Genomic DNA, 25390 nt, shown 5'->3' on the forward strand with positions numbered 1-25390 from the left:
TAGTAACTACTTGCTGCATTGCTTAGTGACTTGTAATATTAATAGATTTAATGTAATTTTGTGAATTGTGAAGTGTACTGCATAGTTGCCCGTTCTGTAGGCTGGAACATAAAACTGTTAACATCTTCTCCCCACACCCCTGTTCTCAGGATTATCGACAATGTCAGAGGAGAGCTACACAAACGTCAGTGGATTATCTTTGATGGTGATGTTGACCCAGAATGGGTTGAGAACCTGAATTCCGTATTGGATGATAACAAACTTCTGACCCTTCCCAACGGAGAACGTCTCAGCCTCCCACCAAACGTAATTACAGGTTTTAGCATGTCATAACATAAAAATAAGTATTTTAAATCAAAATATAGAGTATATATATATATATATATATATAAATATATATATATAATATATATATATATATATATATATATATATATATATATATAATATATATATATATATATATACTCTATATGTATGTATGTGTGTATATATATATATATATATATATATATATATATATATATATATATATATATATATATACACTCTATATGTATGTGTGTATGTATATATATATATATATATATATATATATATATATAATGTATGTGTGTGTATGTATGTATGTTCTGCGATGTTATTTGCTACATTTACAATCATTGCTTCTTCCTGTAGGTGCGGATAATGTTTGAAGTACAGGACCTGAAATATGCTACTTTGGCAACCGTGTCAAGATGTGGCATGGTCTGGTTCAGTGAGGATGTCCTGAGCACAGACATGATCTTCAACAACTTCCTGGCCAGAATGCGCAGCATCCCGCTAGACGAGGGAGAAGACGAGGCTCAGAGAATGAGGAAGGGCAAAGAAGATGAAGGTGAAGAATCTTCGTCTCCAATGCTCCAGGTACAAACTGAGGGAAAAAAAATGTGTTCGGGCTGTGGTATCGTATGTGAAAGTTGCAGTTAGGAATGGCGCTTTATTTTTTTTTCCTTCTGCTATAGATTCAGAGAGATGCAGCGACTGTGTTGCAGCCTTACTTCACATCAAACGGTCTGGTAATCAAAGCTCTTGAGCATGCCTTTAAATTGGAGCACATCATGGATCTCACTCGCTTGCGCTGCCTGGGGTCGTTGTTCTCCATGTTGCACCAGGCCTGTCGCAATGTTGCCCAGTACAATGCCAACCATCCGGACTTTCCGATGCCCATTGATCAACTGGAACGCTACATACAGGTAATGGATGGGGGAGAAATAGTGCTGTGTCTTTTGTTTTGTTTTTTATTGTTCTGGTAAACATGTATTTGTTCTTAACAGCGTTACCTTATCTATGCCGTTCTGTGGTCGTTCTCTGGAGATGGCCGTCTAAAAATTAGGGCTGAGCTGGGTGAATATATCAGGAGAATTACAACCATTCCTCTGCCGACTACGCCCAATATACCAATCATCGATTATGAGGTATGAAATAGTAAATGCACCTCTGGTCCTCTATCTTTTTGTTATTACGATCTACTTAATTGATGCCCATGGATCAGCTCATGTTGAGACAAACTGATTCAGAAGTCAGTGATGTTATCTATTTCTGCAGTAACATAATAGCTAGCATTAAAAGCAGCACATGTGTTAACCAGCAAATAAGTGACTGTAAAAGCTGGGGGGAAAGATAGCGTTTGGATTTCTGTATCCCTTTATGCCTTTACGTTTGTGGCTTTCTTTTAACCACTTAGGTCTCCATTAGTGGAGAATGGGTGCCGTGGCAGGCCAAAGTGCCTCAGATTGAAGTTGAAACCCACAAGGTGGCAGCGCCCGATGTTGTCGTTCCTACTCTGGATACCGTCCGACACGAAGCTCTGCTTTACACTTGGCTGGCGGAACACAAGCCGCTTGTCCTCTGTGGTCCACCTGGGTCTGGCAAGACCATGACTCTATTCAGCGCCCTGAGAGCTCTCCCTGACATGGAGGTAAAAGATCCTGTGATGTTTGTCTTCAATTTATTGGGAAATATCCCAACATTTGTTTAGTAGCAGAAGCCGTTTAAGTTCCATTTTTGCCCTTTTGGAAAGACTCCTTTTATGTCAGTATGACATTACTTAAACATTCTGAATGACATTATATAGCCTTTTTACAGACTTCCATTCTCATTACAGGTTGTCGGCCTGAACTTCTCCAGCGCTACCACACCAGAGCTCTTGCTTAAAACCTTCGATCACTACTGCGAATACAGAAGGACGCCAAACGGTGTAGTACTGGCACCGGTGCAGCTGGGAAAATGGTTGGTGCTCTTTTGTGACGAAATTAACCTGCCAGACATGGACAAGTATGGAACACAGAGAGTTATATCTTTCATCAGACAGGTACTGCTTGCGCAGGTCTTCGTCACTTTACTGTTTTAATGGGTGGCAGCTGTGATAATTGCAGCGAATTCCCTTATTTGAATTTTTTTTTTTTTCTTTTAGATGGTTGAACACGGAGGATTTTATAGAACCTCTGACCAAACATGGGTGAAGCTGGAGAGAATCCAGTTTGTTGGCGCTTGTAACCCACCTACTGACCCTGGAAGAAAGCCTCTGTCTCACAGGTAAAGGATAATAGAGAAATGGGTCGGTTGCAAATCTTGATCTTGCAAAGAGGTAGTCTTCATCTAAACTATAATAGAATAGTGTTTGGGGTGTATATGCCTTTCTGGGTTTTGTAGATCACTTTTTACTCCAGGTCTGAATGAGGATCTGTCAACTACAATGAATTTCTGTTGGACGGGTTGTTTAAGGAGCCGTGTGCTCCTCATCCTTTTGGACTTAAGATTCCATTTTACTCTGTACAATGGTGGCATTTCAATATCGATCAAACGATTGTGCGCACAGAACATTTAATCGTATTTCTTTGACTCCTGTTTAGGTTCTTGCGTCATGTACCTGTAGTTTATGTAGATTACCCAGGGCCAGCATCATTGACCCAGATTTATGGAACGTTCAATCGTGCAATGCTGAGACTCATCCCCTCTCTGCGCACGTACGCAGAACCTCTAACCGCGGCCATGGTGGAATTCTACACCATGTCACAGGTATGGAACCTTTTTGCTACCCGTTTATTGTATGGCGCGAGAATTTGCTCAAATGGGGAAATAGTCGAGTGGGTTTATAAATGTGAGCTTTTCTGCTGTCTGAAGAGTCTAACAAATGAGTTTATTTCTCCAATTACTGTATTTCAGGAGAGATTTACGCAGGACACTCAGCCGCATTACATCTACTCGCCCCGTGAAATGACCCGGTGGGTGAGGGGTATCTTTGAAGCATTGAGACCCCTTGAAACCCTCCCTGTCGAGGGTCTCATCAGAATCTGGGCCCATGAAGCCCTTCGGCTCTTCCAAGACAGGTACTGTTACTTACCTGCCGCGCCGATACGTGTTAAATCTGAACCGTGTGCCACGCAGAACCACCAAATGGCTGCTTTATTTTAATCAGACTTGTTGAAGATGAAGAGAGGCGCTGGACGGATGAGAACATTGACATGGTGGCCCTGAAACACTTCCCAAATGTGGAAAAAGAAAAGGCGCTGAATAGGCCCATTCTGTACAGCAACTGGCTCTCCAAGGTATTTTAACTGTATATGCATGTGTTTTTTATATTTGTGTTTCAACGTTGTAGGCAAGGAGTCTAGATTTGAATCCAGCAGTAGGTTATTTCCACCGCCCTTCTATGTTCTTAATGCTATTATCAGCTTGGTCTTAAATATTTTGAGTGCTGTGGATGATCAATACGTTCCAGTAAATTCCTCCCCTCTGCTCACAAAGAACTAAACTAAGAATCTTCATACATACCGATTGATTGTTGCAACGATTAATCCATCCTTTTACAGGATTACATACCAGTTGATCAGGAAGAACTCAGGGACTATGTGAAAGCTCGTCTGAAGGTCTTCTATGAAGAAGAGCTGGATGTGCCCCTCGTACTGTTTAATGAAGTCTTAGACCATGTGTTGAGGATCGACAGGTAAGGTTTACAGCAGAACATCTAGTGTATCCCGTGTGGGGGGGGAAGCATGCCGGTCATATGACAGAAGTGTCTTGTGTGTAATATGCCATATTATGTGGCCTTTAATGCTCCTTTTAACCGGTTTCTTGTTAAAGGGATATGTGGGTTAACATCAAAAACACCCGCTTTTATTTTGATATATTTGACGCAATTTGAGAGGTTATCGTAAGATTTGTTTTGTTCTCCCCTATGAAGAATTTTCAGACAGCCGCAAGGTCATTTGCTTCTCATTGGAGTGAGTGGAGCAGGGAAGACGACTCTCTCGCGCTTTGTCGCCTGGATGAACGGTTTAAGCGTTTATCAAATTAAGGTACGTTTTTGTTTTTTTGTGGAAACCATATTGGTCTTTAGCTAAAATGGTTTAAATTAACAGGTTAATCATGAAATTAATCCAGGTGCACCGCAAGTACACCGGAGAAGACTTTGATGAAGACCTAAGGACTGTGCTGAGGCGTTCGGGCTGCAAGAATGAGAAGATTGCGTTTATCATGGATGAATCCAACGTGCTGGATTCAGGGTTCCTGGAACGCATGAACACGCTGCTGGCCAACGGAGAGGTACGTTTTGTGCACGCCATCACACCTTTGTTAAGAACCCAAGATCGGTGTTCACATCCTCTTTATTTAAAAAATAGGTTCCAGGATTGTTTGAGGGTGATGAATATTCAACGCTAATGACACAATGTAAAGAGGGAGCCCAAAAAGAAGGCTTGATGCTGGATTCTCATGAAGAATTGTACAAGTGGTTCACCAGCCAGGTCATTCGTAATCTCCATGTGGTCTTCACCATGAATCCATCCTCGGAAGGCTTGAAAGACAGGGCTGCCACATCCCCAGCTCTGTTCAACAGGTCTGTTCGTTTGATATGCCCCGGGAATGAACTTTGCATCCTTCAGCCATGTGACTGGGAACGAAGCTAACAGCTTACCATTTTCCTTTACTTAAGGTGTGTGTTGAACTGGTTTGGTGACTGGTCGACGGAAGCACTCTACCAAGTTGGCAAGGAGTTCACTAGTAAGATGGACCTTGAGAAGCCAAACTACGTTGTCCCGGACTACATGCCGGTGGTGTACGACAAGCTGCCACAGCTGCCATCTCACAGAGAAGCCATTGTCAATGGCTGTGTGTTTGTCCACCAAACCCTTCATCAGGTACCAGCCTCGGCCTTCTAACATGTTACATATTATTTAAATCGGCTTCAACACCCCGCCGGATGACAGAACGAATGGTCATATTTAACGAGCTTTGGTAAAATTCACATACCATGATCTTAAGGGGAGGAGCGGGGAAAAGAACTTACTACAAACAGTCCTTCATTATTTTTTATTGTGCAGGTACTAAGTCTTTTGAGATTATTTGCTTTGCTTTTGGTCTTATGTTTTGAGGAATCCCAATTTAACTCCTTCAGCTCCTTGTGGAGCTCGGGGGCTTTACTTGCACTTCAACATTGAAATTAAATTCCTACCACTTGAATGCCACCTCTGATATTTGTGATAGTCTTGGTGTTTTTGTTTTATACGTATATATATATTTTTCCAGGCCAATGCTAGGCTAGCAAAAAGAGGAGGGAGGACAATGGCAATTACCCCTCGTCATTACCTGGACTTCATCAACCACTACGCGGATCTGTTTAACGAGAAACGCAGCGAGCTGGAGGAACAACAGATGCACTTGAATGTTGGTCTGAGAAAAATCAAAGAAACTGTTGATCAGGTAAACGTATTCGCGTGTATCGGATACGTGTAGAGACTCTGCGATTCCTTATTCATGGTGGCGGAGCTGTTCCGTTACTCGACAGTCCCTGTCAACTTCAGCTGCTAGAAATGTATCGTTACCTTAGTGTGTAGAGTTCTGTTAGTCAGATTTATTGTGGAATAAATATTGAGTTATTAATATTTATTGCTGTGAATTAAAATGTAGGTGGAAGAGTTGCGCAGAGATCTCCGAATTAAAAGCCAAGAGCTGGAAGTCAAAAATGCCGCTGCTAACGACAAACTGAAGAAAATGGTGAAAGATCAGCAAGAAGCTGAAAAGAAAAAGGTACGTTTTGTTTTAGTTTTGCTTTTTGGGGGGTTGGCTGTTTTTTTTTTTTTTTTTTTTATTTTATTTTTTTTAATTATCCAACATGAGTCTTGGGATTTACAGTGTTAACACGCCGGCCCCTTTTATTCTGCAGGTGATGAGCCAGGAGATTCAGGAACAGTTGCACAAGCAGCAGGCCATCATTGCAGACAAGCAGATGAGCGTGAAAGAGGATCTGGACCAAGTGGAGCCTGCGGTCATTGAGGCTCAGAATGGTACGTTCCATGAACGGTAGCGCATGCGCGGTGTATTGGTCACACGTATTCAACCTGTACAGCAGATAAACTCTGGGTTATATGATAGATCTGTTTGTAAAAAGACAACGAGATTAAAATGAGCCTATCTACTCGGCATCCAGCATCAGAACATATATCTGCACAGGAGTCCTTAGCTTATTAGTTTGAATGATGTTCTGCACAGGTGTGCATTAGATGTTAAGGAAAATGTCTCAGTTTGAGATGTTGCAGGAAAACCATTTATTCTTGTAAATCCTAACATCTGCGTCATTCAGTTATCCCACCCCTGCTTTAATTTCAGTGCATTAGCTTCATATCCATTTCTGGGACGGGGATTGCCAATTGTGTAACATTTGTTTATACTGTCATCAAATGACGTTGCTAATCACATTTTCACGCTTTTTGTTTTTATTCTTTCTCTCCTCTTGTCTTTCTCCTTCTTTCCCCTCTTGCCTGTGATTGATCTACTTTGATCGCCTCGGTTAGCTGTTAAGTCAATAAAGAAGCAGCACCTGGTAGAGGTCCGTTCTATGGCTAACCCACCAGGAGCGGTGAAACTGGCTCTAGAGTCTATCTGTCTGCTGCTGGGTGAGAGCACCACAGACTGGAAGCAGATACGCTCCATCATTATGAGGGAGAACTTCATCCCGACTATTGTAAACTTTTCTGCAGAAGAGATCAGGTGATGAACTGAATCGCGTCCAACTGCTGCTGGGGGTACAAAGCAATTGTTCATAGATTGAAAAACACCTCTACTGGTCCTGCATTTTATTAAATGGATATTAGCAAGCAAGCTGGTCAGTGGCAAGGCACAAATTGAGCCGGACCATAAACTATGCTGCCACATAAGGAACGTCCTTGGGTCAATCTCTTCCATCTTAACGAACCAAACCGAGGCATATGTTGGCCAAAGACCACATAGCGGTAAAATTACAATAAATATACAATTTGAAATGTTTGATGTTGGATACGTTGAACTAAAATTGCTTCCACCCTCCCAGCAGTGGTTTGTAAATGTATTAACCCAAGCGTCGTAACACTGTTTTCACCTCCTAATAGCGGTGAGCTCTATAAAAAGACACCACCTTGTTGAAGTTAAAGCAATGGCCAACCCTCCTGCTGCCGTAAAACTGGCCTTAGAGTCTATCTGTCTTCTCTTGGGCGAGGAGACCAATGACTGGAGACAGATCAGAACGATTGTGGTCAGGGATAATTTCATCGGCAACATTCTCACCCTTAACCCTGAAGATTTAAGGTATTTCCGGTGTAATTGAAAGCCGCTGGAATTAAGCGCTGTTTGTCTCGGTGTCACAAAGTGTACCGAAAGTCAATAAAATAAATAACGGGGCTCACCCAGTACGGCTTACGTCAAAGCTATAGAATTCAAGCTCGTGCATTTTCTGGGGGAACCTGTGCTGGACGGATACAAGTGTTGCCCGCACCGCAGGTTCAGCCTCCCGAAACCACCGGTTTACATATTAAGATGGCAACTTCAAAATTCCCAACACTCTACTAGACGTAAGTCTTATTGGACAGAGCCACGTTATTAAAGCATGATTGGCGCACTTTAAAACAGCAAGGGTTACCAATCAGAGTATAGCCGGGGGATTTGATTATTGCTTCTGTTCTTTGCCTGCTTTTCTTCCTTTTTTGTTAAATTAGACCTGCCTTCCGTCGGAGGGTCTCTGAAGGAACAGGTCACGTCGTAAAACTAATCGATGATCCCGGTGTGTTTGGATTCCCCATCTTGTATATCACAAGCCGTACTCAAAGCATTTTCCAAGCTGCACCTTATTGTGTCTCAGTATTCACAGATTGGATACCTGTTCTTAATCCATCCGGGACCTCCTTTAACACAATGCTGTGGGCAGTTTAGTTGTAGGGCAATCAAATGGTTAAAGGAGAGAAATCTCCACTTCTGCTTTGCAAGAGAATTCAGCGTAACATTTGTCAGTTTTTAAAGGAAACCGGTGCTCACGTTTGCGCTTTAAATGAGAATTTTTAATACACGGCAAAGTAAATCGAGCCATCCAGCCGAGGTCTCCAAATCTCGTGAAGACTGAGATTACACGTGCTAGTTCTGAAACCGATTACATTTAGAACAAAATTATTCAACCGCCCGGTACTTCATCCTGGAGACCAAGTTCTTCTATAACACGTGCTTTCTTATTTTGTTAGTGATGCCATCCGGGAGAAGATGAAGAAGAATTACATGTCGAACCCAAGTTACAATTATGAACTTGTAAACAGAGCTTCATTGGCTTGTGGCCCTATGGTGAAATGGGCAATTGCACAGGTAGGCTTAATGGGTAAAAAGGAAAGCCCATGTCCACTTAACCTCCATTTAACCTCTACATCGCAGCCATATAAACATAACGGGACATGCTGTGTCTGCCCAGACCTCAGGGTGCACACTGGTTATAATGTTAACAAACAAAACGTTGGGGCAATTAATTTAATATGTAGGGTTACTGTTCATTACTTGGCAAAAAATCCTAAATACATCTATGTGTAGCAAACATGAGGCGTATGGGACAACTTACACCTTGTCTCTCTAAGTATATGCCTTCTGATTTTATAAGACAGACTAGTTCTATTGCATGATGCTGGCTACTTCAAGGCCCTTGCAACAGCAAGTATATCTAAAATGCATAGGAACTTAAATCAGAGAAGGGTGTACGATGCAAGCTATTGGGTCCTGTTGAGGATTAAGGTCATGTGGTAGTCTCCAAATGATTCCCCCAGGAAGAGTGAGGGGTTTTAAATTTGGACACGGGGTTTAAGTCTAGGAAGCAGACCTAGCTGTGGGCTACGTATTCCTTGCTGTTATCGGGAAACCGAGGATTCTGATTCTTTTGGGTTGCAGCTGAACTATGCCGATATGCTGAAACGCGTCGAACCTCTGAGGAATGAGCTGCAGAAACTGGAGGACGACGCCAACGACAACCAAGCAAAGGCAAACGAAGTGGAGCAGATGATTCGTGACCTCGAGGCTAGCATCGCGCGCTACAAGGAGGAATATGCCGTCCTCATTTCTGAGGCTCAGGCAATCAAAGCGGATTTGGCAGCCGTAGAAGCTAAGGTAATCATACGTGTTCTCAGTGAAATCATCTTGGATAATAACGTTGGCGTGTCATTTTGCAACTGTTAATATGCCAGCATCTCTCATCCAATGGACTGTTGTGTACCAACAATATCTGTAAAAGCTTTTCCTATCCTGAATTTTTGCTGACTTTACATTTACTTGTACAGGTGAACCGCAGCACGGCCCTCCTGAAAAGCTTATCTGCGGAACGTGAAAGATGGGAGAAAACCAGCGAAACTTTCAAGAACCAGATGTCCACCATTGCTGGCGACTGCCTGCTCTCTGCTGCTTTCATCGCATACGCTGGGTACTTCGACCAACAAATGCGTCAGAATTTGTTCACGACGTGGTCTCATCATCTGCAGCAGGCCAATATCCAGGTAAGACAGGATGCCTATTACTAGAACTATATATATTATATTTATTTTTCATTTCATTTTCAAGATACATTTTTTACAATCGCCTCTATTGTTTATGGTGTATTTTTAATCTTTGCATGAACACAAATCCATGACTCCAGACACTAAGAACCCGTCGAGATAATTGGATAAACTAAAACGAAATATCGATGTATTGACATGCAATGCCGTTGCACTCCCAAGCATCTAATCTATTTATTTATTTTTTGCCCCAAAACCTTTATTTCCACTTCTAGTTCCGCACAGACATTGCAAGAACCGAATATCTCTCAAACGCGGATGAGAGACTTCGCTGGCAAGCAAGCTCCCTGCCTGCAGATGATCTGTGCACGGAAAATGCGATCATGTTAAAACGCTTCAACAGGTATGTATTTTCCAGGTCCCCAAGACCAATGCTTTGGACCCCGATGTGTTGCTCATCTCCCCCCCAGGTAATTCTTATTTGTAGTAGTTTGGAAAGACTTGGCGCAGCATGATGTGAACAAGTAATTTGGGAACCATAAAGTACAGACCTGCAAGCACACGTTACAACAGCTGACGATAACAGAGTACGAATGGAGACATGGAACATGAGCAAAATACAGAAATAATCACGTTTTTACATCTCTTTAGGTATCCTCTGATCATCGACCCCTCAGGCCAAGCTACTGAGTTTATCATGAATGAATACAAAGATCGCAAAATAACCCGCACCAGCTTCTTGGATGATGCTTTCAGGAAGAACTTGGAGAGCGCGTTGCGTTTTGGTAACCCGCTTCTCGTCCAAGTAAGTCTAACTCCTGGAATACAACTGCATTTACCTTCCTTAAAGGGGAAAAAAACACATGCAGAATTTATCATATCGTAACGATGATCATTCGCATTACTACATATTTTTATTTATTTTTTTTAGGATGTGGAAAGCTACGACCCCATTTTGAATCCTGTCCTTAATCGTGAGGTCCGCAGAACTGGTGGCAGAGTGCTGATCACTCTCGGAGATCAGGATATAGATTTGTCTCCATCGTTTGTCATCTTCCTTTCGACCAGAGATCCAACAGTACGTGGCCTTCAGTAATTGACGTCCTGGTGTATTCGTGATCTCTTCTGTTGCTAACTTTCTCTCTCTCTCTCTCTCTCTCTGTAAGGTTGAGTTCCCCCCAGATCTCTGCTCTCGGGTGACGTTTGTTAACTTCACGGTGACCCGCAGTAGTTTGCAGAGCCAGTGTCTCAATGAGGTATTGAAAGCTGAAAGACCAGATGTAGATGAAAAACGATCTGATCTCCTTAAACTGCAAGGTACAACTTCCAGCAAGCGATAAACGCGTTCCTGATTAAACTCTCAGAACTTTCCATTCAGCTACTAAACTTATTCTTTACCATTTAGGTGAGTTCCAGCTTCGTTTGAGGCAGTTGGAGAAGTCTCTGCTCCAGGCCCTCAACGAGGTGAAGGGCCGCATCTTGGATGACGACACCATTATCACTACCTTGGAAAACCTGAAAAAGGAGGCAGCAGAGGTCACTCGTAAGGTCGAAGAAACCGATATTGTCATGCAAGAAGTCGAGAACGTCTCGCAGCAGTACCTGCCGCTCTCCACGGCCTGCAGCAGCATCTATTTCACAATGGAGTCCCTCAAGCAAGTAAGTCATGCAATCCGAGTAGAAAGGCTCACCAAACATGAGGACGAACATTGTATTTAGCAATTGTTTTTTAAAAGCTAAATGTAATGACTGAAGTAAAATGGGTTTCATTAAAGGACATTTTCTATGCAGTAAGTCCTTACAAGCAAGAAAAAGTCCGCCTGTGAGCTGGACACCATTCTGGCCAACAGAGCCCCTTAGACACGTGGAAGTTACCGTAAATACATGGCTGAGTGATATTTTTTTTGTTGCAGATCCATTTCCTATACCAGTATTCGCTGCAGTTTTTCCTGGATATATACCATACTGTACTCTATGAGAATGCTAATCTGAAAGGGATCACGGACCACACTCAGCGCCTTTCTGTGATCACCAAGGACCTCTTCCAGGTATGATGAGAAGTTTGCTTCACCAATATTCTTGGTTCTTGGTGTATTTTATCTCTTTTTATTTGAAGCTAGTGTTAAATCTAAGAAAAGTGATCCAAGCTGAAGAGATTGTAGTTAATTGCAACTTTTTTTTTCCCCCCTCTCTTGGTAGGTTGCGTTTAACAGGGTCGCCAGGGGAATGCTGCACAATGACCACCTGACATTTGCCATGCTCCTCGCCCGCATAAAACTGAAGGGAACCATAGGGTAACGATGCTACCTCTTTCTTGGCTACAGTAACTTGTTGGGGGAAATTTAAATTTTTGGTTATTTGTGGCACTAGCGGGTTATCTTGCATTGTAGACCTAAGTAAGGCCAGGATCCCAGTGGACTGATCCGCTGGAAGTCAGTTATGCCAAGTCAGCCCATAGAAGTGTTCGTTGTGTACCTGTTTATTTTCCAAATACTCTCCTAGTCCTTGTAATTGTGGGGAAAGAAGATGCTCTGCTCTAAAACATTTGGCACGATATCGCATGTACTGTCTTCAGTCGCTAGTGGATGAGGAGGACACAAATACATAACACATAACTTTATTTGAAACGTCACTTCACTGTGTGTGCTGGGTGTTTAACATATTTAATGTAAAAATACAGTATACTGACGGACCCCCACAACTTAAATATGCAAAAGTGATGAATCATTGGAAACCTGTTAGGAAAAGTGCTATTATTATTATAAAGAGATGTATTATTGTTTCTATACTCTTACCAACGCTGCAATAAACTCTATTTCAGGGAACCTACTTACGACCTGGAATTCCAGCACTTCCTGAGGGGACGAGAGATTGTCCTCGGTAACTCCACCGTACCCAAGATGAATGGTCTAACCGAAGAGCAAGTAGAGGCCATGATACGCTTGAGCAACCTGCCTGAATTCAAGGATATCATGGCAAAGGTCGAAGCTGACGATGTGAGTTTCTGGTATATTGGCGGCTTTATCACACACAGAAGCTAACGTGCCAAGCCTTTCTCATACATTCTAATCTACTGTCTGTATCTGCAGCAATTCTGCATATGGCTGGAGAGCAGCTCCCCAGAACAAACTGTGCCGTACATCTGGAGTGAAGATAAACCAGCCAGTGAGTGGGGTTTTTAATTGTTTTGTTATCATTCAACATCATACCTTAAAGTTAAATGTGTAACGGTGCAGGCTCCTCTCCTCTGTCCACACGGCACGTTTGAACGTGTTATGATATTGTCAATTTTCCCCAAGTCTGATAGTGCTACGTAATCCGCAACCCCTCTCTTAATACAATATAACTTCAATGTAAAACCTTTTTCGTGTTAGCTCCTTGTAAATTGTTTTATGACCATACAATGTGGGGCATGGGTATGAATCCATACAATGTTGACCCTCCACAAAAAAAAAAAAAAAAAAATATATATATATATATATATATATATATATATATATATATATATATATATATATATTATATATATATATATATATATATATATATAATATATATAATCCAAACATCTCTTCATCTCTTCTCAATGGTACCCAACAGTGACTGGTGTGCCATTTAATGTATTCTGGATTTATTACTACTGCCCAGATTATATCTATGTAGTAGGCGTTGTGGCTATGAGATGTTTCTGGTGATAGCAGAGTTAGGTTTCCCATGTGTTTACCATTGAATTGTTCTGTTCCCCCCCCATAGCGCCCATAGGGCAGGCCGTCCACCGCTTGCTCCTTGTCCAAGCCTTCCGTCCAGATCGCCTGCTGGCCATGGCACATATCTTCGTTTCCACCATTCTGGGTGAATCCTTCATGTCTGTCATAGACCAGCCTCTCGACCTGGCACACATTGTGGACACGGAGGTAAATACACACCACCCTCTGCTTTCTAGTGGCCCCCAGATGTATATGCTAGAAATGGCTAATCCTGATGAATTCATCTATAGGTAAAACCCAGCACCCCAATTCTGATGTGTTCAGTTCCTGGGTATGATGCCAGTGGTCGTGGTGAAGATCTTGCAGCTGAACAGAACACCCAGATTACATCCATTGCCATTGGTAGGTGATGAGGATTTCCTTTTAATCTGTAACATGTTAACTCTTAAAGCTCTGCACTTACCAGCCAGGCTCTCTCCACCTAATGTATTGGTTTGTCTTAGTCCCTCAATTCTAGTCTCGTCATACCCCTTGAATATATGTATTGTATTAAGCGCTGTGTAAATTGTTGGCGATATATAAATAGAAAATATTATTATTAAAGTAGTTTTTCTCTTCCTATTCACTTTTATTCTGTCCTTTTAGGCTCAGCCGAAGGCTTCAACCAGGCGGAAAAGGCCATAAACACAGCTGTCAAGTCAGGCAGGTGAGTCCATCTACAGTTCAATGAATAACTATATCTGTAAGTACAAGGAATACGGCGTTGTTACTCTAGACCAGGGGTTCTCAAACTGCGGCCCTCCCATAATGCTCCTTCAGCTAAGGGGCTGGCTGAGGAGTATGGGAGATGTAGTCCTGCAGCAGCTGGATGGCCGCAGTTTGAGAACCCCTGCTCTAGACCATTACTGCAGGAGAAACACAAATTGTAAAATCAGCGGTGATCCACTTTATATGCATGTTCCTCTGCATTTGGAGCATTGATGAAAGTGTGAGTGGAGATCTAGTGTGCTTTTTGTTCCGCGTTTGTCGCAGGCATAGCTGTGTGTCTTTATCTGCGTACTTTTCATGTTCTAGATGGGTGATGCTGAAGAACGTGCATCTGGCCCCCGGCTGGCTCATGCAACTAGAGAAGAAACTGCACTCCATGCAGCCGCACTCATGCTTCAGGCTCTTCCTCACTATGGAGATTAACCCCAAGGTAGGACTCGCTGCTTGGCTCTTGTGTTTTTCTTTAGCCTTCAAAGCTTCCCATTGATGAATAGGGGTTTGTATTTGCAGGTTGAGTGATGGGTGGGGGGTCTTTATCCTGCATATTTAAACGACAGATATGATTGTCTCCTATTTCAGGTGCCGGTGAATTTACTCCGTGCCGGACGCATCTTTGTGTTTGAGCCACCTCCTGGTGTAAAGGCAAACATGCTGAGAACGTTTAGTAGCATCCCTGTGTCCAGGATTTGTAAAGTAAGTATATACCCCTGTGTGATGAACACGGCCCTTCATGGCCTCACTTTTTTTCTTATGGTTATTTTAAATGTGAACGCAGCTGTCTCTATAAGGGGGGGGGGGATAACTTTTTTGGTAGATCACAAGCTTATAGATATTTTAATTGATAAAGGCAGAGGATAGCACTTCATCACGATGTATGTGTATGTCTTATTTACTGTTAAATGGGGGCATTTAATTAACTGTTTGAAGGCTTTATGTATCTAATGTTTTTCTTTCTCTTTAGCCTCCCAATGAGCGTGCCCGTTTATATTTTCTCTTGGCCTGGTTCCACGCGATCATTCAAGAACGTCTGCGCTATGCACCATTGGGCTGGTCCAAGAAATACGAATTTGGAGAATCTGATCTTCGTTCTGCTTGTGACACGGTGGACACCTGGCTAGACGACACGGCTAAGGTAAGCGTGTGCGTGTATAATACGGAACACATACACGCTATCGCCCATCTCTCATGGAGTATTTTGCTGGAGAACTGCATTTTTTATCTAGATTTTTTTTTTTCTTCCTCCCTAAAGGGCCGTCAGAACATTTCTCCAGATAAGATTCCATGGTCTGCCTTGAAGACCCTCATGGCTCAATCTATTTATGGTGGCCGAATTGACAATGAATTTGACCAGCGTCTTCTAAACACTTTCCTGGAGCGGCTCTTCACCACCTCCAGTTTTGACAGTGAATTTAAACTGGCCTGCAAGGTTGATGGACACAAGGATATCCAAATGCCAGATGGCATCCGGTAACTTCTTCTTTCAAATATAGAACACGTTCTGCCGGTCTGCTACGTCTAGGCTGCCTTGTGCTCTCCTACAAACTACTATAATGAGATTGTGATTTTGTTTTTTCCCCCAGGCGCGATGAGTTTGTTCAGTGGGTCGAGTTACTCCCGGACACACAAACACCGTCCTGGCTTGGACTTCCCAACAATGCCGAGCGTGTCCTCCTCACCACGCACGGTAAAACGCTCATTCCTTTCCGCTGGGCTCCTCATAAGTTTCTATTCATTCCTCAAACCTCCTTACTGTGCCATTCACCTGACTAAATGTGATTCCATTGTCTTTTTTGGCTTCAGTCTGGTTTTAATCCTTCCGTTTTCAGGTTTTAGATTAACCGTGCTTTCTTTGTCATGTTTCATCTTCCAGGTTTTTAACACTTTTTGCCTTCATATCACCTCTGTGTACTGACCAATGTGTGATTGAACTAGCGACTTTCTTGTATGTCCCTTTTTCAACCATGCATTGCGTACTATGTCTCAAAGCTGTCATCTCATCCTTCAATAGTCTTGTATTTTCTTTGCGTATCTCTGACCAATCAAGTTGCCTGTTCTCATTTTTCCCCTAAAACAATGTTTTGTGGGTTTTTTTGAGCACCATTGATTATGTTGGTCCAGTTTCCCTTTTCAAATCCCTAATTTTAATTTAGATATTTCTATTTTTGTTTGGTTTTATTCACTTTAGCTGATTTCAGTCAGTACTTTGTATTCTTCCTGTTTTTTTTTTTTTTTTCCTTCCTTTTGCTTTACGTTCGTCCACATTTTTCCCCTTCTCTGCGGTTCAGGCATTGACATGATCAGCAAAATGCTGAAAATGCAAATGTTGGAGGATGAGGATGACCTAGCGTATGCAGAAACCGAGAAGAAACAGAGAACCGATTCAACATCCGATGGTCGCCCGGCCTGGATGAGAACTTTGCACGCAACTGCCGGCAACTGGCTTCACGTTATTCCGCAGGCTCTCAATCATCTGAAACGAACTGTGGAAAATATTAAGGTCAGACCCGCCATTTAGTATCGTTACACGGCTTCTTCCGTATTCTTTCTATGAATGGAGGGGACGTTGGATAACTTGTTTCTACCAGACACATGCAATGAGGAGACCGTATCTATGTTACAGGGCTGTAGAAACGGCATACGAATAAAATGCATAACTTGTGATATCTCATATTTAACTCATAAGTATAAACAATTACGGGAGGTAGACTTGACTGGCTTTAACACAAATTGTTTTTAGGGTCTACATACAAATAAGTTTCCCTCCTGATACTCTTTCCATCATAGGATCCACTCTTCAGGTTTTTTGAACGCGAAGTCAAGATGGGAGCGAAGCTTCTCCAGGACGTACGCCAGGACCTTACAGACGTCGTGCAAGTCTGCGAAGGAAAGAAGAAACAGACAAATGATCTGCGCACGCTGATCAACGATCTGGTGAAGGGTAAGGGAGAATATTGTCTTCAAAAAACAAACTGATGGGGGGGGTTAACACTATGATGGTAGCTCATTAAAGCCTATAACTCTACCGGAGGCTCATGCAGAAACGCGTGTTGCTAATACAGCAGTGCTTTGTCTTTTTTATTGAAGGTATCCTGCCACGGAGCTGGTCACGTTTCACGGTCCCCGCTGGAATGACCGTCATACAGTGGGTAGCAGATTTTAGCGACCGTATCAAACAACTTCAGAGTATCTCACAAGCTGCTGCAACCAGTGGGGCGAAGGAATTGAAGGCAAGACTTCATAAAACTTATATTTAATAGGCTATCCCAAACCGGGCTTGGGTTCCACGTCGTAATAAGAAGGCAGTTGGATTGTTTGATGGCACGTTAAACCTGTTGTATGTTTCTTTCACTTGCTTTATTTCACAGAACATTCACGTGTGGCTCGGTGGCTTGTTTGTCCCAGAAGCTTATATTACGGCCACAAGACAGTATGTTGCCCAAGCCAACAGCTGGTCTCTCGAGGAGCTCAGCCTGGAGGTGAGCATGACGACCTCCCAGAACGCAGTGCTGGATGCCTACAGCTTCGGGATCACAGGTAATTTTGGGGAACTTCCACCCTTTTTAAAATTGGATTATAACTCAATTTGTACTTGGTGTTCAAGGGTATTATAATATTTGTTCATATATTGATGAGTAGCTGCATGGAACCTGCACCAGTGTGGACAGAACACGCTCTTTGACTATAACACTACACTGTTTGCTGGATTTGGGGTGAATTACTGTATTGTGCATTACATATTATTACAAACTGGTTTTCTTTTGAACTCCAGGTCTGAAACTCCAAGGAGCAACTTGTATTAACAACAAACTGGCTCTTTCCAACGCCATCTCCACCGTGCTGCCGCTGACACAGCTGCGCTGGACCAAGCAGACAAATGCCGAGAAGAAGGCGAATGTGGTCAGTACCGAAAACACCAATAAATGAAATCTGACTAATATGTGGTTTTCCCGCTACAAAAACGTGCAGCAAACCATCTTTATTCTTTTTGAGCCAGTTCTGGGTAAAGTGTTTAAGATGTGAAGCAGTCTCTGCAGAAAGAAATAGAACGAGAGGAGCCTCTGCTTGGCGATAAGACTTGTGACGACTGTAATTTTGTTCTTCTGCTGGGTTTTAATTACATCTTGCACTCCAGAACTCTTCAAGGAGCTACAGTAATATCTTCAATTGCTTGGGTTGGCTGAGAATAATGGGTGTTGTAATTCAAAAACCATATTATTGAGCTTTGATGTAAAACCATGTGTTTCTCCTTTCCTCACCAGGTGACCCTGCCCGTCTATCTGAACTTCACACGAGCCGATCTGATCTTCACAGTTGATTTTGATATCGCTACAAAGGAAGATCCTCACAGCTTCTATGAACGTGGCGTGGCCATTCTGAGCACAGAGTAAACGTGAAGCATTTAACTGTTCAGGATATGTTTCATTGTCCTCTCCAGATTTGTGTTATCTAATATTGTGATGGATTAGAGTGATGTGAGAAAAAAAGCACTGAAAGCTGAATTTCGAAGGAACAGTGAAAAGTAGAAACAAGGATGGTTTTAAATAATGTGGGCTTCTAAGTGATGGAATTGGCAGGTTAAATTAATACGAGGGATGGTTAAGTAAGTTCACAAAGAAAAATGAATGAAAAGAGAAATTAGATGTCTTGTCCTGTAACTGCATTTATTTTAAGCGAATAAAATGTATGACCTAATACATTTGTTTTTTTTCCTTTGTTGACAAATTTCCACGCTTGAAGCGATGATTTGAATCATAAGTCTAGATTGTGTTACTGATGCACTAACTTCTCAAACCACTTCCATATTTTAGAAGAATAAATCCCAAGTAGCCAGTTTATTCCTTTATTAAAGGTTAATGGTGACCCAACCTGGTTCCATGTGTCCCTGCTGCCTGTTCTGTTAAAGGCACAGCTCCTCTTAAAATATGGGTGAATTGGTGACAAATTAACCCATTTTTAATTGGACCATTTATAGGGAAGAATAAAATGACAGATCAGCTATGGTTTAAGTTTCAATGTGAACAGCCTGTACCGACTTTGAGAGCTCTAGCTTTGTCAATCTTGGCTTAATCCACTAGACTCCTTATGCTGCTTTACGGTAAGCAATATATGACTTGGTCATCCAGTTGGGCAATCAGTTTATGGAGGAATAGACTTCAGTAGCATTGCCATAAAGATTCAGCTCAGTGTGGCATTTGAGCAGGAAAGTCACCCGTGACTACAGTGATGTTTGTTGGAGCAAGTTGGTAAAACCAGGCTTATATCTACAATACTGTATACAGCACTGGATTTTATGATCAAGAAGCACTACTGATTCAGACAGCCTTGTAAGAGTGAGAAAGGGAAATGGATCACAAAATGCAAAACTAAAACATCTCAGATTCCATAAAATAAATTTAGAATAATGCCAAAATTATTAACTCACAAAAAATGCTATTGGTACTGTTAATGACGTTATAGATCTACGTTCAGCCCTCACCTGGAGTATTACACAATTCTGGGGACCCAATGTCTAAAGATGGAGAGTCATACTTAAGATAAAATTAACAAACTACCTCTAGCAGCAACATTAGTATAAATGCTGTGCGTTCTCAGTTTGGGGAAAGCGCTTTTGAATTCCAGCATGGCTGAGCCCCAGTAGAAGGCCCAGACCTCACTACTCACTGAATACTTGGATGAATTGAATGCCAATTATAAGCCAACCCTTCTCATTCCATGCTGCCTGGCCTCAAATTTTCTTTGGGGGGGGGGGGATTTCTTTACAAATTCCCACAGACATGCTACAAAAATCTTGTGGAAAGCCTACCCGGAAGCAAAAGAGCGGGGCATCTCCATATTGATGCGTGTGGGTTTGGAATGAGCTGTCCAACAAGCTCCTATCAGAGTAATGGTCAGCATGGTCTGAGGAGGGCTACTAAAAGTGTAAATGGTTTGCAGAATGGAAATACCAAGGGATCTTAATATGTATAGCTTGGAGGCAAGACAAGAGACTGGGCGTTGAATGGAACATTAATTTCCTTCATGTATTTGAAAGATTTCTTTCAAAGGAGGAGAAATGTTAAGGCAGTAACTAGAAGGTCAGCGTTAGATTAAGGTTTGCATCTTTACAGCAGGAAAGTGGACAGAAAAATTGTTTCCATGTTCATAAATTACTGTATTTGCTCAATCATAAGACAAGATTTTCTTCAGAACAAATGCTCTGAAAAATACCCCTCGCCTTATATTCAAGGTCGTCTTCTAATCAGACCTCAAATAGAGGTCTGACTACAAGACTAAGATCCAGATCCCCCGCGGTGCTGCAGGGGACCGAGGTCTTCCTCTATGGCAGCTTCGACTGCTGCCGGCACTTCCTTTGGGGGCTTCTATGATGGAGCGCCAGCATCACATGACCTTCCGGTGCTCCACCATAGAAGCCCTGGCGGAAGTGCTGGCAGCCATGGAGGTTGTCTGTTTGCAGTATGCGGCTCTTCCGCCAGGGCTTCTATGGTGCAGCTCTATCATAGAAGCCCCGGCGGAAGTACTGGCCCCCAGCAGCGGAGGTCTACATCGCACAGACCCCCCACCGGCTGCCTCACAAGACACCAGGGAGTCTGAAGCACAGGTCACAAGTAAAAGGTATGCACTGGTAAGTTGGGGGGTTAAGAGTAGCATGGGAGGGTTCAATGGTTTTCTAGAGGCAGAGCAGCATATAGGGGGTTACAAGGCATGTCAGGGAGGCAGAGTGGCATATATGGGTGTATAAGGTATATTTGGGAGGCAGAGTGGCAAATAAGGGGTTAAAAGGCATATCTGGGTGGCATATGTGCATAACTGAGGCAGAGTGGCAAATAAAAGGAAATACATTTTTTTCAGTTTTATTAAATATGAAAAAAGTTTAAATGTGAATTAATATTTACTAGTAAAAGTTTTTTTTTCCCGATTTGTTTTGTAATACCTAATATGCCCTAGAGGCAAGTTCTATATCTTTTGGTATGTCTTAATGTGTCACTTACGTTTTTTGTATCGTATCCTTATTTGTATGGCTTAGCATGGTATAATATCTAAGTAATTGTCTTTTCGATGTTAAAAATGAATAAAAAACATTTACCAAGAATAAAAATTTTTTTTTTTTTTCCCTATAGGATAGTCATATTCAGGCTTTCTTTTTTTTCCCCTAAACTAATAATCAGATTTTGGGGGGTCATCTTATAATTGTGCAAATACGGTACTTTGACTATGGTAAAAGTTGCAATGGCAATATTTAGATGGGGATCCAGACACGGTAATAAGTGCTCTTCTACCCTCTTCCTTATGGCTGCTCCGTAGAGCTAAACCACACGGCAGATAAAAGTTCTTCAAGCGGTTCGGGGACTCACAGGGTCACTTCTTTGCAGTTTCTCCAGCACACTGAATGTCTCCTTCCGATATCAGTTTCGTAGGGCCAGGGGCCCTGGGATGCCCAACTCCCCGCACCCATCCAGCAGATTACTGGAGTTCCCGCGTAAGACAAAGAGCTTCAATAAGGTTATGTGAATCTTCTGCTTAACCTTGAGGGACACATCAACGAAACCAAGACACAAACCATCCCTTCTCAGATCTCCTAACCTATAACATAGGTCTACCTTCAAATTTGGTTTCTTCACCTTTGTGGCCTGATGTTCCAGAATAAAGATCAGACTCTATTTGTATCGGCTGTGCATAGTGAGCCTCCGACCCGAGCGCTCCGTTACAGGAGACCCCCCCGACCCCCCCCCCCGGCTCACCCACCCAGCCTTTCACATCCCACCTCCCAGTGCTACGACTTCAGTCCTAATCACATCATTGGTCCTCCTGTAATATTTTGCAATGTTTTTTGGGGAGGGGGCAGCTTCTCTTCTCCTAATTTAAACACAACACCACAGCATCGGTTACATTCTCAGAAAGAGTCTCATTTTGCCTTCTAAGGGGCCTTAGCAGCGGCTGAAAATCCAGCAGGGGGTCTGGGGGCCAGAGCGCTAATGTATAAGCCGCTGACACACCGCGGCAGTAGTGGAGTACTGTTTAAGAGTTTGTGTGATTAGCGTTATAATCACACCATGGATGGGAAAGAGTGAATTACCCAAAACGTAAAGACATTAACCAGCTATCTGCATAGTTCTTGCAATAATATTTAATTCATATAATCATACATACAGTTTTGCATTTCTCTCGTTTTCAGGGTTGATTAAACGCCTAGAGCTCTAGGTTCGGCTTTATTCCTACAGGGAAGAAGAAAAAAAAGGCTGAATAAGTACCAGATTTGCCCGGTTCTCTATCCAGAGCTTTACCCATCTCATCGCGTTATAGGCCATGGCTTTTAAGGTTGGCATCACATCACCCCCAGCATGGCACGCTTTCAGATTTGCCACCAACTAGAAGTGAAGTGCAACACAGTATTGCAACAGATTCCCCCAGTGACAACTAAAGACTCGTATGGAGCCGTCACAAGATATATACTGTATTTGCTCGATTTTAAGACGACCCTGCAAAATTTGAATATTAATACAGAAAATAGTTTTAACTATTGAAAATATTAATCCACATGTAAAAAAAATCTAATAAAAACTATGATTGAGATTTTTTTTCCCTCTTATTTCCCAATCTGACCCCAGGCTTGCCACTCTGCCCCACAGATATGCCACTCTGCAGATATGACTTGACTTACCAATGCACCCTCAGACTTGCCCCAGACTCCCTAGTGTCTAGTGGGCTCAGCCGGCGGACGTCTGTGCGATGCACGCAGACTACCTCTGCTGCTGCCCGGCACTTCCGCTGGGGCTTCTATGGTGGAGCACCGGAAGGTCAGGTCATGCTGGTGCTCTGTCATAGAAGGCCCAGTGGAAGTGGCGGGCAGCAGCTGAGGTTGTCTATGGGCATCGCGCAGACGTTCACCGGCTGCCAGAAAGGAAAATCCAGGTCCCCTGCAGTGCTGCGGGGGATCTGGATCTTGGTTTTGTAGTCAGACCTCTATTTGAGGTCGGATTATAAAACGAGGGGTATTTTTCAGAGCAGTTGCTCTGAAAAATCCTCATCTTATATTCTTATATGCAAGTCAGCCAGCCCAGGATTGGCTCACATCTCCTGGCTCTTTAAACTCGGAAGGCGTAAGCCAGAGCTGAGTGAACCTGATCTCCATTTCTGTTTTAGCCAGGGAGACACCATAGAAATGTAAAGGCTCCTAAGCTACGATACGCATTAATGGGTATATGATGGCTGGATTGTCTCTTCAACACCCACAAGCCTCAAAGCCACTTCACCAGCCAACTCATCCATCCCCATCTGTGACATTTAATACGCAAAAAGATATGATAAATATACCATGCACTCCATAACGCGAGCTTTCTTCCTTCTGAGCTTATCGATGGCAAAATCCATTTTGAGTCCCATCTTACGCTTTGCCGCCGAGGAGTCAAACATGCAGACGTCGCCGTTTTCTTCTGAAGAAAGAATATTTCCTGGTGATACCGAATGTGCGTTTCTCAAATGTACTCCAATCTGAAGAAAGTGACCCGAATGAGTTGTGTTCGTCTCCGATATTATCCCAGAGTCCATAGAAACATCCGAGGGGCCTGTAGAGCTACCCCACAGCTTCTTGTGGCTTACTGTTGCCCCAGCGTCTAACCTCATGCAGACATCATGTACTTGAATGTTCCGTACGCTTCCATGAGAATGTTTGTGATCCGGTAACAACTCCCCACCATGACAGTATCGATAGTCCACTGATCCTTGGACATGTGCCCTGCTGCTGTGTAGACTGGAGTCGGAATGCGTGGAGGTGTCCTCCGAGTCTCCATCATACGGATCTAGAACCTAGATTTAAATGGGTGTATATTCACAAACTGCTAAAATCGAACTAGTACTGGTTTCCTGATATTTGAACTCATTTTAATGCCCTATAGTTAACAACTTCATCTGAAACTCTTATGGTCAGAAGGAACTCTAGAACTCTAGCGTAGCCAAGACTCTACCAGCCAACTACCGGTTAGGATATTCATCTGACGTACGTCCTGGGATCGAGTCGATGGCGTATTGCGTTTACTTATTCCCAATCCATGGTTCCACTCACACGTACCTCCATCTTTGTGGATCTTTTCTTCTTTGCCGTACCGTGGTTTGGTGTGCTGGAGGAACCCTGTTAACCAAATCACATCAATAAGATCGTCAACCCAAAGTATAAAGAACTTTGTGATAGATATATACACATATATATATATATATAATTATATTCCTCCTGTGCATAATCTGCATCAATATCAACACTGCTCACTGCACTTTGGACAGAGTAAGACTGACTTGTTAAATCAGCAATTTCTTTCAATCCAAATTTTATTTTATTTTTTTTTATCTTTATCGTGCCCATCATGCACGAGAATAACACTGCTGACACCAAGCACCTCCATTAACCTACTCAGTAGACCTCTCCCTCCCTGCGTCCACAACTGCCAGCAATCCGTTAACTCGGCAGCGGCTAGGCATGTTCAATGAAGCCCACAGGGTAAGTGTGGGAGCTCTGCGGGACACAGCATAAGAAGATCAGTGAGAGGTGCACAGCACCATATTTAATTCTCCCGAAAATCATAATAAAGACACACGGTATCTAAAAACATTTTCATAGAAAGGATCGCTAAGGACGTCTTCACAGAAGACACACCGAACACTGATAAGTGTTATCACCTACAAACTGTGAATAATATGAAATACTCTTTTTCCACAGAGGACTATATTTGAAGTACTTTACATACCAAACAGCAATAACCATTTTTTTTTTGTTTGTTTTTTTTCCCTCCCCATTTTATACCTATTTTATCATAACGAGATACCCTTACAGATCTTATAGGAAAGTTATTTTATGCAATTTGACCCTGCAGCTGACCCTATTTTTTGTATTTGTTTTTTGTATTTGTTTTAATAAATGTATCTATGTTTCTAAACTACTACACATAGTTTTACTGATGGGATACTTTTAAACATTCTATATCATCACACACACACACACACACACAAGCTACATACACCAGCTACATACACCAGCTGTATTTTAACATACCATTCAGGGACCCTATTAGAGAACAGTAATAGTTTTTATACACATTATATACATATATATTA

At 42.5% G+C, this 25390-nt stretch overlaps 1 protein-coding gene across 2 annotated transcripts in view; it reads left to right on the plus strand.

Moving 5' to 3' along the window:
• Window positions 1-18979, plus strand: part of DYNC1H1 (dynein cytoplasmic 1 heavy chain 1) — a 33115-nt gene extending 14136 nt beyond the window's left edge. The window contains exons 34-78 of one of the 2 annotated variants that reach the window (XM_053475587.1): window positions 150-306; window positions 679-906; window positions 1005-1235; window positions 1317-1457; window positions 1727-1960; window positions 2147-2353; window positions 2456-2577; window positions 2895-3060; window positions 3208-3371; window positions 3461-3590; window positions 3855-3988; window positions 4226-4340; window positions 4426-4587; window positions 4665-4879; window positions 4976-5180; window positions 5569-5742; window positions 5950-6069; window positions 6206-6326; window positions 7407-7602; window positions 8526-8643; window positions 9214-9429; window positions 9600-9812; window positions 10088-10215; window positions 10464-10617; window positions 10744-10890; window positions 10979-11129; window positions 11218-11471; window positions 11726-11860; window positions 12012-12106; window positions 12634-12808; window positions 12902-12977; window positions 13566-13726; window positions 13810-13921; window positions 14165-14225; window positions 14594-14717; window positions 14867-14980; window positions 15249-15419; window positions 15537-15754; window positions 15868-15971; window positions 16573-16784; window positions 17072-17225; window positions 17372-17514; window positions 17653-17821; window positions 18057-18184; window positions 18547-18979. In XM_053475587.1, coding sequence (XP_053331562.1) covers window positions 150-306; window positions 679-906; window positions 1005-1235; window positions 1317-1457; window positions 1727-1960; window positions 2147-2353; window positions 2456-2577; window positions 2895-3060; window positions 3208-3371; window positions 3461-3590; window positions 3855-3988; window positions 4226-4340; window positions 4426-4587; window positions 4665-4879; window positions 4976-5180; window positions 5569-5742; window positions 5950-6069; window positions 6206-6326; window positions 7407-7602; window positions 8526-8643; window positions 9214-9429; window positions 9600-9812; window positions 10088-10215; window positions 10464-10617; window positions 10744-10890; window positions 10979-11129; window positions 11218-11471; window positions 11726-11860; window positions 12012-12106; window positions 12634-12808; window positions 12902-12977; window positions 13566-13726; window positions 13810-13921; window positions 14165-14225; window positions 14594-14717; window positions 14867-14980; window positions 15249-15419; window positions 15537-15754; window positions 15868-15971; window positions 16573-16784; window positions 17072-17225; window positions 17372-17514; window positions 17653-17821; window positions 18057-18184; window positions 18547-18675 — 7084 coding nt within the window. In that variant the 3' untranslated portion in view covers window positions 18676-18979. Of the gene's footprint in view, window positions 1-149; window positions 307-678; window positions 907-1004; window positions 1236-1316; window positions 1458-1726; window positions 1961-2146; window positions 2354-2455; window positions 2578-2894; window positions 3061-3207; window positions 3372-3460; window positions 3591-3854; window positions 3989-4225; window positions 4341-4425; window positions 4588-4664; window positions 4880-4975; window positions 5181-5568; window positions 5743-5949; window positions 6070-6205; window positions 6327-6833; window positions 7030-7406; window positions 7603-8525; window positions 8644-9213; window positions 9430-9599; window positions 9813-10087; window positions 10216-10463; window positions 10618-10743; window positions 10891-10978; window positions 11130-11217; window positions 11472-11725; window positions 11861-12011; window positions 12107-12633; window positions 12809-12901; window positions 12978-13565; window positions 13727-13809; window positions 13922-14164; window positions 14226-14593; window positions 14718-14866; window positions 14981-15248; window positions 15420-15536; window positions 15755-15867; window positions 15972-16572; window positions 16785-17071; window positions 17226-17371; window positions 17515-17652; window positions 17822-18056; window positions 18185-18546 lie in introns of both variants that reach the window. The other variant, XM_053475586.1, reaches the window with a different exon arrangement.
• The last annotated feature ends 6411 nt before the right edge of the window (window positions 18980-25390 follow it).

The sequence above is a fragment of the Spea bombifrons genome, chromosome 9 (genome assembly GCF_027358695.1).
Source record: "Spea bombifrons isolate aSpeBom1 chromosome 9, aSpeBom1.2.pri, whole genome shotgun sequence".
Lineage (NCBI taxonomy): Eukaryota > Metazoa > Chordata > Amphibia > Anura > Pelobatidae > Spea > Spea bombifrons.